The sequence below is a fragment of the Schistocerca americana genome, chromosome 1, assembly GCF_021461395.2.
Source record: "Schistocerca americana isolate TAMUIC-IGC-003095 chromosome 1, iqSchAmer2.1, whole genome shotgun sequence".
Classification (NCBI taxonomy): domain Eukaryota; kingdom Metazoa; phylum Arthropoda; class Insecta; order Orthoptera; family Acrididae; genus Schistocerca; species Schistocerca americana.
The window spans coordinates 797,390,016-797,407,879 of NC_060119.1; the positions used below are offsets into that span (position 1 = coordinate 797,390,016).

Consider the following 17,864-nt stretch of genomic DNA (forward strand, 5'->3'; position numbering starts at 1 on the left):
ACAGTTAACATTGGAAAACCGAATCTGAATTTAAAATGATAACTCTTATAATGCGATAAATTATTAATCACCAAATAAAAAATCTCAGTGGTTTGACAGGATTATTTGGCATTCACAATGTAAAGTCTAGAAATAAGTCCAAAATCCTACAGACTACATACTGAATGCTGCGCTTATCATCAAAATAGAATTTATCTTAATATGTTCCCACTTGAATACCATTGTGAAATTTGGCACATGCATTACGAAATAGTGTATGACTTAATTTTTTCCCCCAACAGAAAAAAAAGATCAGGTTTTGAAATTTTAAGATGTAAAAAAAAATTGTTTAAGAAAATTCAGCATTTTTATGAATATAGTGAAGTAACGCATATTTTTAAAGCTTAAGAGAAACTGAATAAAATAGTGCAAATTTTAGGTCTGTAAGCTAATAAATTTCTGAGCTATGGCTATTTTAAGGTTTCACAATCTGACAAAAAATCGTACAATTTTGGAAACATCAAGAATTAATGATGCAAGAATGTTTGGTCCAAAACAAATCTTAATTTGAAATTTTTCATGTAAGCGACTTCTCTTATCAATGTACAGAAGTATAACAATATTTGATATGGCATGAACCAGAGCCATTAGTTGATTTCACATGAAGTGATTCACGTATGACACAACTATAAACCAGAAAGAGAGTGAAAATCCAATAAAAGATGAAGTGTTTTTAATGGGTGGGAATCAGTGTTTATGTTATCAATCAAATTTTACATGTTTGGTAATAAAATTCGCACATTAATTGTATCAAACCAGATGAGAGGGACCCACATGTTAGAATGTAGTTCTGAAAGTTTGGATAGTGTTGTCACATGTACTTTTATGTGTATCTTTCAGCAGTACTAAACATTTCACCTTAAAAATGTGAAATGTACTTGCCAGCAGGTCTGTCTCACAGTTTATTAAATTGCAAAATTGGCAATTACTTCTGCACTTCCATCTGAAGTCTTTCCTCAGGTCTAGATATTGCTGTAAATGTTTGCGTGCAACTCAATAAATTTTATAATTAATAAAATATCTTTTATGCTGATATTCAGAGTAAAATCAGTATAACATTTACTTTCCATTCACCAAAATATGTAAAATGGTAAAGTTGGAATGTGATATCTTACAGGTATGAATGGTAATGTTAATGGAGATGATTTTTGTGCTGATGAAGATGATAATGAAGAACAGAATGATAAAGAAGAATGGAAAACACATTGGGGCATAAAGTGCAACCAGTGTGACCAGATATTTCCTTTCAAATCACAGTTTGATAAACATTACATTAATTCCTATGAGAAGAAACCTGTATACACTTGCTCATACTGTAATAAAATGATGGAGAAATATTCAACATTCAGATCACATTGCTACAGGCATGTTACAGAAGGAAGATACAGGTGAGAAATTATTGTATTCACCATGTTCCCAAAATAAAGGTAGCGGGAAACGAACCTCCAGCTACAGAATTCTCTGGCTGCAGGAAAGTGGCTTACCTGCATGCTTGGCACAGTTATGTTACAGGACAATCTATCTACAACAGAATAACTAGGCAACACATGAGAAGCAAGAAAAAGCATTTAGTGAAATAATGTCCATCAAAATGTACTTAGCTTTTACGTGCAGCAAAGTGTGCCAGGCTGTAGGGAAATGATGGCTGATAATTCTAGCATTTCCAAATATGTTTCCACAGAAGCTGCTTAGCTGGCTGTGCAATGTGTGGAGGTGTGCCGTCCTGCGTAAAAATGATCCTATCCACACTGCTGAAGGGTTGGAATGATGGTGTTCAAAAGACTCTCAGAGCATATACCAGTGATGGTATAGGTAACAGGACCTCCAAGATCCATTTCGTTTAAAAAAATCTGGCCCTACAATAAATGATGCCATCAACCCATGCCACACAGTTACCTTTGCAGAATGAAGTGGTATTGTTGATGTGTGAGCAGATTTTCCATCAATTCCCTGTGCACTGCATGTTTGCACACTATCATGTGACACTTCTAGCAGTGTTGTGGCCATGTCTCCTGCTGATGTAAGATCAATTGTTTTCCTCCCTCTGCCACACTGCACTTCAAAAGAAACTGTCTTTTCAAATTCCATACCACTTTCTCTGTACTTTTGGCAGGTATTGGAACAACACCTTTTTTCATACCACTGAGTGTCCGGGACTTCCGCAGAGTTGCTGGCGCACAGTCACCATTCTTGTAAAAGAGCTTTACCAACAGAATGCTTTTGTACATTGAAACATGGATGCCAAGTGTCTCAGATGCAAACTGAGGCTCAGCTGTGTATCCCACAACCTCTTTTTTTTCATATTCTGCCACTAAAAGTGGTAACATTTTTGTTAAACTTCTTTTTGTTTCCATAATATTTACCCCCTCTTTGGTAATATTCTGTTCAAATTTGGTGTCATGCTGAGCAGAGGTTTATTTCTTACTGTGTTTTAAAACTGGAACTTTAATTATAATCATCCTATGTATTAAATGGGAGCCTTATTTTTGATATGTAGAAAAGCACCAAGCTCATGTTTCCAAATTGTACAATAGCTGCCCCATACATTTGATTGTACAGAAATGTTTAATTATGTTTATCATGCAGATAAGATATTTCATGATTAAAAATTGTCAGGTGGAATTATATTTAGAAGAATAGGGAGAAAAGTGATCAGTTCAATTTCAGGTACAGTAAAACAGAACTTTAGTCTTTATTTATACTGTTTAATGGTGGGGGGGAGGGGGGGGGGGGAGATAAGTAAAATTCACTTTGAGTGTTTGTCATTCGTAATATTCATTGTCATGTTTTGTAATAACTTGTGTGAACTCATAGCCAGTGACATATTGTCATTTTATCTGGTAAAACAGAGGAATTGGTATAAACAGCAACCACAGAGCCGTACTTGGTAGGATGTAAAATTGCAAGAGCTGTTGAAGGATTAGTGACCAAATTCAGAGGTTAGAATTACTTGCAGCAGTGACTTCTTTGTGCAAGTGGCTGCTGAGATACTGGGTTTTATACTGATGGTGTGTTTTGTGAATAAATAGAACAGTTTTCTGTGACAGATCATTTGCTAGTGTCATATATTTTCACAAAAAGAAAGAGTGGTGTAACAGTATATTGACCATTATTTGTGTGTAGAATGTCAATCAGTGAGTCAAAGTTTGTCATTGCTAGTATGATTTCAGTGTCAGTTACAGCAGTAAAGGCAACTGAGTGGCTTCTAGATCAGTGGTAGTCAACCTGGTCTTACCACCCACTAATAGAAATTCCAGTTTTCATGGTGGGCAATGGGCAATTGGGAAGTTAAAGATACATTCATTAGGCTTTCATAAAATTTTGATAAAGTATTTGCTAAGTAATTGTTATTATATGCTTTAACATACTGCAATTCTGCTATAAAAATTTTATAATTTAAAGTTTCTTTCCTATTTTAAAAATAATGGTTATTCTGGAACTAATGGGTGGTTAGAAAATTTTGCTGCTAACAGAGGTACAATAGTGGGCAGTAGGCAAAAAAGTTAGACTATCCTGTTCTAGGTTATCATTTGCCCATTACTATTTATGTTTCTCCCTGTGTACAACTGACTATGATAGGACTTGTTGATACTTCCAGCTTCTGTCTACACAACATGAGTTACGTAGTACCCACATGATGATGATGATGATGATGATGATGATGATGGCGGTGACAAGAACGTTGAAAGACCAAGATCATACTGGAAGCAATTTGAAATAGATTATGAAAGAAGTACATTTTTTTTAGATTTTTGTTTCTTTTTTAGTTCATTTATGTATGGCTTTATGAACTTACAATTCCTTGCAGGTGTGATTACTGCCAGAAAGGCTTCAGTTTAAGAAGTATGTTACGTGTCCATGTGTTGGCAAAGCACACAACAGTAAAACCATTTATCTGTGAAGAATGTGGTAAAGGTTTTGTTACAAGACCAGGTCTCAATATCCATCTCAAAAAACATAAAAGTGATGAAAAGATGGAGTACCCCTGCACTGACTGTGGTAAAATGTAAGACATCTTATTTTTGAAAATTTAATTTTGCTTTGTACCAAGGAATGTATTTTTGTTACATCCCTCCTACTCTCTCATCTCTACATCTCCCCTACCTCCTCTCCTCCCCCCTTTTTCTCCTCTGTAATTTTTCTCAATGGGAAACAAAAACATATTCTTTACATTGTGAAAATTAGTATGATCAAGCTGTTGTTTGTGTTTCTTGAATTGTATAGATAATGAATGAACTTATGAAATGTAGATTGAAATTGTCATGATTTTTGTATAAGTAAATGATTATGGCTTTCATTGGAAGGCATACAAGTATGTACAGTCAACAAAGCAAAACTGTTCGCATAGGAAATGGCCAAATTCTATGTTGGCATTCTCAGCATGTACACCCACATCACAAATTGTGTGAACACTTTTGTCCTATTAATGCCCATATTGGGTTATAGTGACATCATCATACAAGTGAGATGTATTATATAGAACATAGGAAATTAATACCAGTTAAACATTATACATGGACATATAGGATGTAAACAGTGATCACAAAATATGTAGTGATTTGACCGGCGGCATTAGATGCATTCCAAAACAGGCGTTAGCATCACTGTGTAAGTAGTTCACAGTCAGAGTTCCTGGGTGTCACTTGTTGAATCCCAGTTTGGTTCTGCCATTCAGCCAATATTTTTTTTGTCCCCATTATGGTAGGTGTCAATGGCCTTTCTGGATGAGCTTCTCTTGATGAGTGCAACACTGGTGCCTTTTATTTGTCATCTTTTAGAGAACTACTGTAGCTTGAACTAACAAATCTGTATCACAAAGTTCACCCAAGTTATTTTAAGGGCATTTGTTTTATAGGCATGAGATAATATTGTTATTTTGAGGAGTAAGTGATTTTAGACCAATCTGATTTACTTCTACAAAAATTTTTATCTTTTACAAAGCTCATATTTCAAATGTAGTAAGTAACTAATTGAATACTTATTTATTTCTTTAGCATGAAAGAATCTAATATAATTTTTATGTACTCAAATGTAAGTGCCAAACTCAACAGTGATCCTTTCCCAAATTTATTTGGGAACACTAAAATTCACTATCATCCTCAATTTTGAAGACAGTCAGGTCCAAATTAAGTTGCTGAAGATGAAGTTATGTCTGTATGCATAAAACTGTTCATAGAAGCTGAAAACAGAATGAGGAAATAGATGTTAAGTGTTAATTAGCATGAATTCCATAAATAAAATTTAAAGTGCAATGACTTCATGTAGACTTCCAATTAACAAACATACAGTTGTACCAAATGTTGTAATATAAAGAGGAGTAATGTGAGACTAGGGAAGTTTCTCATATGGAATGAGGCTTGTACATCCACCCCAAACAAGAGACTGTGATGTGGCCAACATATGAATGTTGCACCTTGTATTGGTGGATCATAGTGTGTTCTCCAAGGCCTGCAGACCATCACAGGAACATCATTCACTGAGCTAAATAGTGCTCATCTGAAAAGATGAAGTGATGCCAGGCACAGTCTACATTCAGTTCAGCAAATGCAACGCTATAATGTTTGTGACCATCAGAGAGGGCTACTTTATTTGCAACCCTGCGGGCTCTAAGCCCAGCGTCCTGTAAGCAGTTGTGAATGATTTGATTATCCAGGGAAATTGATCCCATTTTTTAGTTTGTTGGTATTTAGAAACAGACATTCCATACAGGTGCCTACTTAAACATTGTTTTTCTGAGGTGTCAGCTCCTTGCTGAAGCCATTGCATAAATCCAGCCAATTACCCCTCTCTTGTGGCATCACTTTATCCCCTTCTGGGCAAAGTAAGGTTCAAAACCACACCTAGCTGCTGGTTTATGTTCACTGAAACCACCATTCTGGATGAGTGCCAGAACACTATGTCTTGTAGCCTGTGTATGCTGGGACATCCTGACAGTAAATGATCATTTGTCACATACCTGTCTGTGGCACATTGTGTTATCATGTTCAGCATACCTCAGGTAAATTTATGTTCCACTTGCAACCCTCCAATAAACAATACAGTGAAAAAAATGGTATTGAGGGGATGTGAACCCCAACTACTTCAGCCGAATTTCGGAGAAATGCTGCTATGTGGCGACCATGTAACTACGCAGATTTGTTGTTATTTCTGTAGTCGTGGCAAAAGCAGCTCAATGTAGCATAATAGTATAAGAGTAAGTGTTACAATGTATATATCAAATAATATGTGGTAATTGTATTCAATCACAAAAAACCAGAAATGTATAAGTAAAATCATTACAATAAGAAGGAAACAAGTACACTGAAAAAAGTGTGTTACCCTACATGTGATGCTGCCACTATTACCAGTGTTTGTCGCATAACCACTACTGCAAGCTGCGCACAACCGAAGGTACCAGAGCTTATCATGACATGCTAACAGTATTGTCTTATAGACTGTGCAGTGTGCTTGCAACTAGTCTTGTCACCAAGATGCACTGTGATATGTACAGTTTAACATAAATGAAATGTATCGTTGTTGCCCAAAGAGTAACGTTACTAATAAAATCAGTGCATTGATGGACCTTGAAAATGTCATATTATTTGATAAACAAGAGAGAATTGTGAGAATGTAAATTCATTACTTTCAACTTTGTGTATTTCAATTTTAGCTTACACACTAGAGGTGGTCTGACAGCTCATCAAAATGTTCATAAATTAGGTCGACGTTTCATGTGCGATGTTTGTGGGAAGACTTTCACACAGAAAGTAAACATGCAGCAACATGTGAAGCATCACACTGGGGAACGTCCATATGCCTGTGAAAAATGTGGAAAGTGGTATGAATTTATCCCTATTTTTTTTTTTTTTTTTAAGTGTGTTGATTTTATTTTTGGACTCAAATACTTCACTACCATGAAAAATTCTTATAGTTTTATTTTTTCTTTTGTTTCAGCTTTGCTGAAAAATCACACTTAAATCGTCACTACAGCTTTCACAGTGAGAAGAGGCCTTATCAGTGTCCTGTCTGTCAAAAAATGTACAAAACTGAACGGTGCTTGAAGGTCCATGCTATGGTTCATGCTGAAGCGAGACCTTATGTTTGCACATATTGCAATAAAGGATTCCTTAGCACTACAAAATTAAAGGTATTGTATTGCTCGTTTCACAGCCCCACACAATTTTGTATTCTATTGTATGTAATAGAGCCCTGTCAGAAGTGTGTAGTATAACAACTGAAAAGACTTTATAAGGCATAAATGAAGTAGCTCACCTTAGCAAGATAATGAAGGAATTATGACAGGAAAATGGAAACATTTTGTGATTTCGTGGGATGTTGAATAAAACTGAGCATTAGTTCTACATAATTTTCCTTTTATCAGATAAACATTACAGTTTTATGGATGAATAACAGCTGTGTATTTCAAATTTCCACCACTCCTATTTGAGTATAAGATAATGAAGAGTGAGAAGTTAACAATGCAGAGAGTGAAGAAAAAAATGAATGTTAAAGAGACTAGCAGTGTAGGGAGAGTGATTGTGCACATTGTATCTGTAACATTTGTTAAGTAGCTTGAAGTGATCTTTTGTTGTTTTATAACGGAGGTGCCTCTTACGATCCAGGGCCGGTTTTTGCTGCCACTCATACAGTACTACAAATTTTAAATAGTTAAGTTGAGGCAAATAATGATTATAGATATGTACAATAATAAGCACAATGCAGAACCTTATTAGAAGACACCTCCGAGGTAAGATATATTGGTATAGGAGAATAAATACAAGTAGGATTACTGCAAGAAACACTAACATTTAAAGATGAAATGTCAGTTGCCCTGAAGTCAACATGCCGTACAAAGAACATCAATCAAATTCAGAAATGTAATAATGTCCCAAGAATGCCCACTGATGACTTTTAATAGAAGGTCTGATTCTGTATAAAAACAATACTTCAGTCTGTCTAAAAACACAGATGATGTGACTTACCGAACAAAAGTGCTGGCAGGTTGATAGACACACAAACAAACACAAACATACACATGAAATTCAAGCTTTCGCAACAAACTGTTGCCTCATCAGGAAAGAGGGAAGGAGAGGGAAAGACGAAAGGATGTGGGTTTTAAGGGAGAGGGTAAGGAGTCATTCCAATCCCGGGAGCGGAAAGACTTACCTTAGGGGGGAAAAAGGGGTGTACACTCGCGCACACACACACATATCCATCCGCACATACACAGACACAAGCAGACATTTGTAAAGGCAAAGAGTTTGGGCAGAGATGTCAGTCGAGGCGGAAGTACAGAGGCAAAGATGTTGTTGAAAGACAGGTGAGGTATGAGCGGCGGCAAATTGAAATTAGCGGAGATTGAGGCCTGGCGGGTAACGAGAAGAGAGGATATACTGAAGGGCAAGTTCCCATCTCCGGAGTTCTGACAGGTTGGTGTTAGTGGGAAGTATCCAGATAACCCGGACGGTGTAACACTGTGCCAAGATGTGCTGGCCGTGCACCAAGGCATGTTTAGCCACAGGGTGATCCTCATTACCAACAAACACTGTCTGCCTGTGTCCATTCATGCGAATGGACAGTTTGTTGCTGGTCGTTCCCACATAGAAAGCTTCACAGTGTAGGCAGGTCAGTTGGTAAATCATGTGGGTGCTTTCACACGTGGCTCTGCCTTTGATCGTGTACACCTTCTGGGTTACAGGACTGGAGTAGGTGGTGGTGGGAGGGTGCGTGGGACAGGTTTTACACCGGGGGCGGTTACAAGGGTAGGAGCCAGAGGGTAGGGAAGGTGGTTTGGGGATTTCATAGGGATGAACTAAGAGGTTACGAATGATACATTTTCTCATGGCAACGGCTGGCTAACTGTTGCAATTGTACGAGGTGGTACAGGTGTACCCAATGTATCTGGACTGGAAAGCTTTGTCGACCGTGACGTCATAGCCTACCGCACATACCACGTTTGTGAAAATGCAAATAAAGACTTTGGCAAATCATCATATATGTCACCCTCACCTTTTTTCTTGTATACCCGTAATAGACGTAAAATATCTGTTAATGAAACTGTATTTATTTGGATTAAAGGTAAAGGTACTTGTGAATATGTAAAATTTGTTGGAGACTGTACTTTGTATTTTCATAAGTAAATTGATCTGTAGCGTAGCTGAGAACCGCTCCTTGGAGCGTCAAGTCTGCGGCTGGCGCGCTGCCAGATGCCCTTGAGCCACCTTATCGGCGGGGTCAAAGGTCACGCGCTCAGAGAGCTGACGTAACATGCTGTTGCATACTCTATGTCGACAGATTCTAGATGTACCCTTGTCCGGTTCTCAGCTACGCTACAGATCAATTTATTTATGAAAATACAAAGTACAGTCTCCAACAAATTTTACATATTCACAAGTACCTTTACCTTTAATCCAAATAAATACAGTTTCATTAACAGATATTTTACGTCTATTACGGGTATACAAGGAAAAAGGTGAGGGTGACATATATGATGATTTGCCAAAGTCTTTATTTGCATTTTCACAAACGTGGTATGTGCGGTAGGCTATGACGTCACGGTCGACAAAGCTTTCCAGTCCAGATACATTGGGTACACCTGTACCACCTCGTACAATTGCAACAGTTAGCCAGCCGTTGCCATGAGAAAATGTATCATTCAGATCAATACTGAAGTTCAGTCTACATCCACAGAAGACAGCGGGTCCATCTAGTAGTGAATGTGCAGCGACAGATTTTATAGTATTCTTCTTCTTGTCAGCAGCAGATGTTGTCATTTCGACGTCTTCAATTGTTTTATATATTGTCTGTCTTGCACGGCGACGGTATCTTCTGTATGGCAAGGAAGTGCAAGACAGACAATATATAAAACAATTGAAGACGTCGAAATGACAACATCTGCTGCTGACAAGAAGAAGAATACTATAAAATCTGTCGCTGCACATTCACTACTAGATGGACCCGCTGTCTTCTGTGGATGTAGACTGAACTTCAGTATTGATCTGAAGATACCGTCGCCGTGCAAGACAGACAATATATAAAACAATTGAAGACGTCGAAATGACAACATCTGCTGCTGACAAGAAGAAGAATACTATAAAATCTGTCGCTGCACATTCACTACTAGATGGACCCGCTGTCTTCTGTGGATGTAGACTGAACTTCAGTATTGATCTGAATGATACATTTTCTCATGGCAACGGCTGGCTAACTGTTGCAATTGTACGAGGTGGTACAGGTGTACCCAATGTATCTGGACTGGAAAGCTTTGTCGACCGTGACGTCATAGCCTACCGCACATACCACGTTTGTGAAAATGCAAATAAAGACTCTTGGTGGAGTGGGGAGGATTTCATGAAGGATGGATCTCATTTCAGGGCATGGTTTGAGGAAGTCGTATCCCTGCTGGAGAGCCACATTCAGAGTCTGATCCAGTCCCGGAAAGTATCCTGTCACAAGTGGGGCACTTTTGGGGTTCTTCTGTGGGAGGTTCTGGGTTTGAGTAGATGAAGAAGTGGCTCTGGTTATTTGCTTCTGTACCAGGTCGGGAGGGTAGTTGCGGGATGTGAAAGCTGTTTTCAGGTTGTTGGTGTAATGGTTAAGGGATTCCGGACTGGAGCAGATTCGTTTGCCACGAAGACCTAGGCTGTAGGGAAGGGACCGTTTGATGTGGAATGGGTGGCAGCTGTCATAATGGAGGTACTGTTGCTTGTTGGTGGGTTTGATGTGGACGGACATGTGAAGCTGGCCATTGGACAGGTGGAGGTCAATGTCAAGGAAAGTGGCATGGGATTTGGAGTAGGACCAGGTGAATCTGATGGAACCAAAGGAGTTGAGGTTGGAGAGGAAATTCTGGAGTTGTTCTTCACTGTGAGTCCAGATCATGAAGATGTCATCAATAAATCTGTACCAAACTTTGGGTTGGCAGGCCTGGGCAACCAAGAAGGCTTCCTCTAAGCGACCCATGAATAGGTTGGCGTACGAGGGGGCCATCCTGGTGCCCATGGCTGTTCCCTTCGAAAGTGAAGAAGTTGTGGGTCAGGATGAAGCTGGCTAAGGTAATGAGGAAAGAGGTTTTTGGTAGGGTGGCAGGTGATCGGCATGAAAGGAAGTGCTCCGTCGCAGCGAGGCCCTGGATGTGCGGAATATTTGTGTATAAGGAAGTGGCATCAATGGTTACAAGGATGGTTTCCGGGGTTAACAGACTGGGTAGGGATTCCAGGCGTTCGAGAAAGTGGTTGGTGTCTTTGATGAAGGATGGGAGACTGCATGTAATGGGTTGAAGGTGTTGATCTACGTAGGCAGAGATACGTTATGTGGGGGCTTGGTAGCCAGCTACAATGGGACGGCCGGGATGATTGGGTTTGTGAATTTTAGGAAGAAGGTAGAAGGTAGGGGTGCGGGGTGGTGGTGGGGTCAGGAGGTTGATGGAGTCAGGTGAAAGGTTTTGTAGGGGGCCTAAGCTTCTGAGGATTCCTTGAAGCTCTGCCTGAACATCAGGAATGGGATTACCTTGGCAAACTTTGTATGTAGTGTTGTCTGAAAGCTGACGCAGTCCCTCAGCCACATACTCCCAACGATCAAGTACCACAGTTGTGGAACCCTTGTCCGCCGGAAGAATGACGATAGATCGGTCAGCCTTCAGATCACGGATAGCCTGGGCTTCAGCAGTGGTGATGTTGAGAGTAGGATTAAGGTTTTTTAAGAAGGATTGAGAGGCAAGGCTGGAAGTCAGAAATTCCTGGAAAGTTTAGAGAGGGTGATTTTGAGGAAGAGGAGGTGGGTCCCGCTGTGACGGAGGACGGAACTGTTCCAGGCAGGGTTCAATTTGGATAGTGTCTTGGGGAGTTGGACCATTAGGAGTAGGATTAGGATCATTTTTCTTCGTGGCAAAGTGATATTTCCAGCAGAGAGTACGGGTGTAGGACAGTAAATCTTTGACAAGGGCTGTTTGGTTGAATTTGGGAGTGGGGCTGACGGTGAGGCCTTTGGATAGGACAGAGGTTTCGGATTGGGAGAGAGGTTTGGGGGAAAGGTTAACTACTGAATTAGGGTGTTGTGGTTCCAGATTGTGTTGATTGGAATTTTGAGGTTTTGGGGGGAGTGGAGCTGGAAGTGGGAGATTGAGTAGATGGGAGAGACTGGGTCTGTGTGCAATGAGAGGAGGTTGAGGTTTGCTGGAAAGGTTGTGAAGGGTGAGTCAGTTGCCTTTCCGGAGGTGGGAAACCAGGAGATTGGATAGTTTTTTGAGGTGGAGGGTGGCATGCTGTTCTAATTTGCGATTGGCCTGTAGGAGGATGCTCTGAATAGCCGGTATGGATGTGGGAGAGGAAAGATTGAGGACTTTTAATAAGGATAGGAGTTGACAAATGTGTTCATTGGCTGAGTTGATGTGTAGGTGAAGGATTAGATGGGTGAGGGCAATGGATTGTTCAGTTTGGAACTGGTATAGGGACTGATGGAAAAAAGGATTACAGCCAGAGATGGGAACTTTAAGTGTGAGGCCTTTGGGGGTAATGTCAAATGTCAGACAAGCCTGAGAAAATAAAATATGGGAGCGTAATCTGGCTAGGGCGAAGGCATGTTTGCGGAGGGAATGTAAATAAAACTTAATGGGGTCGTTGTGGGGGTGTTGTGAGGGTGACATGGTATTAGAAGGTGGAAAGTGTAACATGAGGCTGAAATGAAAATGAAAATAAAAATATATGGCGAGAGATAAGGTGAACTAGAAAGCAACTGGAGATCTGGTGTGAAAAAAGGCGAAAAGGTGTTGGTTATAGCTGGGCTATGTTGATCCTGTGGTGAACTTGGGTTGGTAGACAACGATGTGCACAAAGGTTATGTGGTTGTGTTGCCGCCAAAACACGTTAAAGGGTGGAGCAATTCGGGAAAATTTCGAAAAAACTGCGTGTAAATGTGTTAAAAGGAGTGGTTTTGTGGTGGCAGATTGTGAAAATGAGGCTAACAATTGTCTGGCGAAGAAATAATGACGTTAAAACCTGTGGGAAGCGGCTAAAAAAGATCAGTGATTTGGGAAAAACGGAAATGGAAAAAAAGCGAAAGTTATTGGAACTAGCCGAAATGGCTGTTTAATAGCTGAACATGCCTTGGTGTACGGCCAGCACATCTTGGCACAGTGTTACACTGTCCGGGTTATCTGGATACTTCCCACTAACACCAACCTGTCAGAACTCCAGAGATGGGAACTTGCCCTTCAGTATATCCTCTCTTCTCATTACCCGCCAGGCCTCAATCTCCGCTAATTTCAATTTGCCGCCGCTCATACCTCACCTGTCTTTCAACAACATCTTTGCCTCTGTACTTCCGCCTCGACTGACATCTCTGCCCAAACTCTTTGCCTTTACAAATGTCTGCTTGTGTCTGTGTATGTGCGGATGGATATGTGTGTGTGTGCGAGTGTATACCCCTTTTTTCCCCCTAAGGTAAGTCTTTCCGCCCCCGGGATTGGAATGACTCCTTACCCCCTCCCTTAAAACCCACATCCTTTCGTCTTTCCCTCTCCTTCCCTCTTTCCTGATGAGGCAACAGTTTGTTGCGAAAGCTTGAATTTCATGTGTATGTTTGTGTTTGTTTGTGTGTCTATCGACCTGCCAGCACTTTCGTTCGGTAAGTCACATCATCTGTGTTTTTAGATATATTTTTCCCATGTGGAATGTTTCCCTCTATTATATACTTCAGTCTGTGATGGACATACCACACGGGCAGCATGAAGTGGGCTAAAATTGCCACAGCCTCTTCTGGAAAGAAAGCAACCAGTGGGATAATAGGTGTCACCTTTCATAATACTGTATCTTCTGAATCCTGTGCATTTGGATGGGACTGCAAATGCCCCCTTCCTCCCTGTAGTTTCATAGGATATTTTGATATCTATCTCCAAGTAACAGCTAGTTTACGTGTTTTAGCACCCTCATGGCATCTCAGGAGCAAACAAACCTGTGACCATTTGTGCTGCCATTCTTCATACATGTTCAATATATCCTATTGATCTGACTCCATGGGCCCTCCCAACACTTGAGTAATATTCTATGATGGGACCACAAGTGTTTTGTAAGCAGTCTCCTTTGTAGACGGGTAGCATTTTTCCAGTATCCTATCAATGAACCAAAGTCTGCCACCTGCTTGACTTAGAATTTACAATGAGACCTTGCAGACTGGCCCTCCTGGATTTTCATTATACCTATAGGATTTAAAGGTCAGTACCCAGACATCAATTTCCCAAAGCAGTACAGCACAATTCTCAGAAAGACTTAAACAGCCATCTTTGAAGATCAGAAGATTTCTGAATGTGGTGAAGTACAAAACATTTCTATCTATTTACTGTAATTGTCAATAGATCAGTGTATAATGTAAGTGTCTGGTAATTTTGTTGTCACTAGTTTGAATCTTGCAAGCAACAACTTTTTTCTACTTTTATTTCAATTTCATATTTGTTAACAAATAGGAAATAATATGTATTTAATATTTTTTAAATAAAAATACTGACTTTTATTTTTAATTACTAAATTAATGCATTCACCGTAAACTAATCATAGGTCCTATGCTTTTTCATCTGATGACACAAGCAATGTTATATTTCTGAACATGTAAAGCAAATTTTCAACATCTGCACCAAATTGATATCTTATCAAGATCTGACTGAGTATGTATGCAGCTTATTTTCAGACAATACTTTGTTACAGATAACATCACCTGCTAACAATCTGAGGGCACTATTAATATTGTCTGCTATGTCATTAATGTACAACATTAACAGCAATGATTCAAACATCCTTTCCTGGGTTATTGTTGGTGTGGTACTGACTCAAATGTTTTTCAGAAGTCAAGAAATACTGCATCTGTCTGACTGACTTATGCCATTGCTTCTATGATGTCATCAGAAAAGTGGAGTTTTGTTTCAAATGACAGATGTTTTCAAAAACTGTGCTAATTGACATAGAATATGTCATTCTGGTTCAGATAATTCATTACATGTGAGCTCAGAATATGTTATAAGATTGTACAACAGGTGAATGTTAAAGGTATTGGGTCACACTTTTGTGAATCACTTCTGCCTCTCTTCTTGTTGGTGGATGGAGTGTGTGCTTTCTTCCAACTACTGGGCAGTTTCTCATTTGAGAGATGTATGGTATTTTACAGTTAAAAAAAAGGGGTTCACTCAAATGTAAATTCTGTGTGGAATCTGATAGAAATTCCCTGGAGCTTTATCCAATTTTAGTGATTTCAATCATTACTCAACACCACTGACACTACTATCTATATCAGTCATTTTTGCAGTGGTGCGAGAATTAAACTAGGGCAGTATTCCTGGATCTTCATGTACAAAAGAACATTTTGAAAATGAAGTTAAACATTTCTGCTTCTCCTTTGCTACATTCAATTTGGTTCCTCTGTCGTTCTCGAGTATCAGGACACTAACTTTGGTGTTATTGACAGCCTTTACATATGACCAGAGCTTATTTGTGGTTTGTGAGAAGTATCTTCATGGATTCTGCTAAGGTAATTGTTGAAGGGTTTTGCACTATGCATTTTGACAGCGCAATTTAACATTTGCCTGACTATAGCTCTGTTATGAAATAGTCATTGTTTCTTTAGAAGTTCCTTTACAGAGACTGTATGCTATGGAGGGTTCCTCCTATCATGAACTGTTGACTAGGTACACATTTATGTAGTCCATATTCTTCTAACTTTTGATCACAGTTCCAGGAGATGCTTCTGCCCTTGGCAAAATATTTCTAGTTCTTCCACGAGATGTGGCATTACTGCTTTGTTATCTCGCTTGCAGAAGATGTAAATATTTCTCATTATTTAGCTGTCCTTTGTAACTTGGTAAACATTATTGCTATAGCTGCTTCATAACACTGATACCAGTTTCAACATGGTCATTCTCAAAGAGGTCAGGTTTGTTTGTTGCCATTATATTCCATACTAGCTTTGCCTCTTTTGTCTTTTGCAATGCAATGCCTCTTTTTACAAACACGCACACACACACACACACACACACACACACACACACACAGAGAGAGAGAGAGAGAGAGAGAGAGAGAGAGAGAGAGAGAGAGAGATGAATATTCACTTCCACATATATTTAACATATTTCACACATATTTGTACACACACTTCCTCCAGATCTCTAGCGACTGATTCTTTGCTGTTTTACATCAAGTGACTCTAGAGAAGGTGTTAAATGCATCTGTAGTACTGAGCCATGTGGCATGATCTTGGGTCTGAAACCTGATGTGGTTGATGCATTTTGTAACACAAATGAGAGACTGACTATGCTTCATAGATTTGAAGTATTCCAAGTCAAATAATTACAGGGAACAAATGCCAACATTTCATTTTTGAATGTTTGTACATATCACTCTTTCTCATCATCACTGCCACCCCTAGTGGTAATGGAGTAGTAATCCCACAGCTTCTTTATGCAAGTAATGAGCCATGTATATACCACAATTGATTGTAATTGCTCCAGGCATTCCTGAGTTATACTTTTTTAACCCAAACACTAAACAATAGATGTGTTAGGAATGTCTTACTGTCCCAGTTAATTTTTAAAGACATCAAGTGATATGTGTGTCAGTTGTGGTAGAAATTCCTTCAGGCATAATAGAAATATGCTGATATGTCAGTGTCTTTGCACCCCTTATTTATTTGTCATGACTGCCACTGATAAGTCTAGCAGCCTGGAAAAATATAGATTTGCTACAAATATCAATCATTACAGAATATTTTTACATGTCAAATCTTCTCATCCTCTTCCTCACCCCTAGGGGCGGTTTTGGTATATTATCCCCACAATATTTTTAAACAAATACTAACAAAGAGATAGAGAGGCTGGCCAGTACTTACCTCAGCTCAGTACAGCCGATAGATACACAAAAAACAGAACCGAAAATTTACGTTCCTAGCTTTCGGAACAAATGCTCTTTCATCAGGGAGGGGAGAGCGGAAAGAAAGGGAAGAAGGGAAAGTGGATTCAGTTACTCACAACCCAGGTTATGAAGCAACAGGGAAAGGAAAACAGGGAGGGTTGCAAGGATGGAGGCATGGTTGTCAGAGGGAAGCCAAAGATATTCTACTGTAAGTACTGTGCCAGCTTCAAACCAAAGAGGATGCATACAGAAGTAAAGAGGTATATAGTATAAAGATAAACACAACTATGTAGGATGGAAAGATGCGTGAATGGCTACAGAGGAAAGGGAAAGAGGAGAAGACTGAAGAGTAAATGGGAGTGAGGTTGTTTAACGTAGGTTCAGTCCAGGGGGATGGCGGGATGAGAGGATGTGTTGGAGTGCAAGTTCCCATCTCCGCAGTTCAGAGGGACTGGTGTTGGGTGGGAGAAGCCAAATGGCACATACGGTGTAGCAGGTTCCTAGGTCCCTAGAATTATGGTTCAAATGGCTCTGAGCACTATGCGACTTAACTTCTGAGGTCATAAGTCACCTAGAACTTAGAACTAATTAAACCTAACTAACCTAAGGACATCACACACATCCATGCCCTAGGCAGGATTCGAACCTGCAACCGTAGTGGTCGCTCGGTTCCAGACTGTAGCGCCTAGAACCGCACAGCCACTCCGGCCGGCCCTAGAATTATGCTGGAGGGCATGCTCCGCTATTGGGTATTGGACATCTCCTAGGCGGACAGTTCGTCTGTGTCTGTTCATGCGTTCAGCCAGTTTAGTTGTTGTCATACTGATGTAAAAGGCTGTGCAGTGCAGGCATGTCAGCTGATAAATGACGTGTGTAGTTTCACACGTGGCCCTGCCTTGAATTGTGTATGTTTTACCAGTAGTAGGGCTGGAGTAAGTGGTTGTGGGGGGATGCATG

At 39.8% G+C, this 17,864-nt stretch overlaps 1 protein-coding gene across 1 annotated transcript in view; it reads left to right on the forward strand.

Moving 5' to 3' along the window:
- The window catches only part of LOC124545708 (zinc finger and SCAN domain-containing protein 12-like), a 70,781-nt gene that overhangs the window by 21,180 nt on the left and 31,737 nt on the right, over positions 1–17,864 (forward strand). The window contains exons 5-8 of the mRNA XM_047124656.1: positions 1,157–1,427; positions 3,848–4,045; positions 6,689–6,856; positions 6,973–7,165. Of these exons, the coding sequence (XP_046980612.1) occupies positions 1,157–1,427; positions 3,848–4,045; positions 6,689–6,856; positions 6,973–7,165 (830 nt within the window). The remainder of the gene's footprint in view (positions 1–1,156; positions 1,428–3,847; positions 4,046–6,688; positions 6,857–6,972; positions 7,166–17,864) is intronic.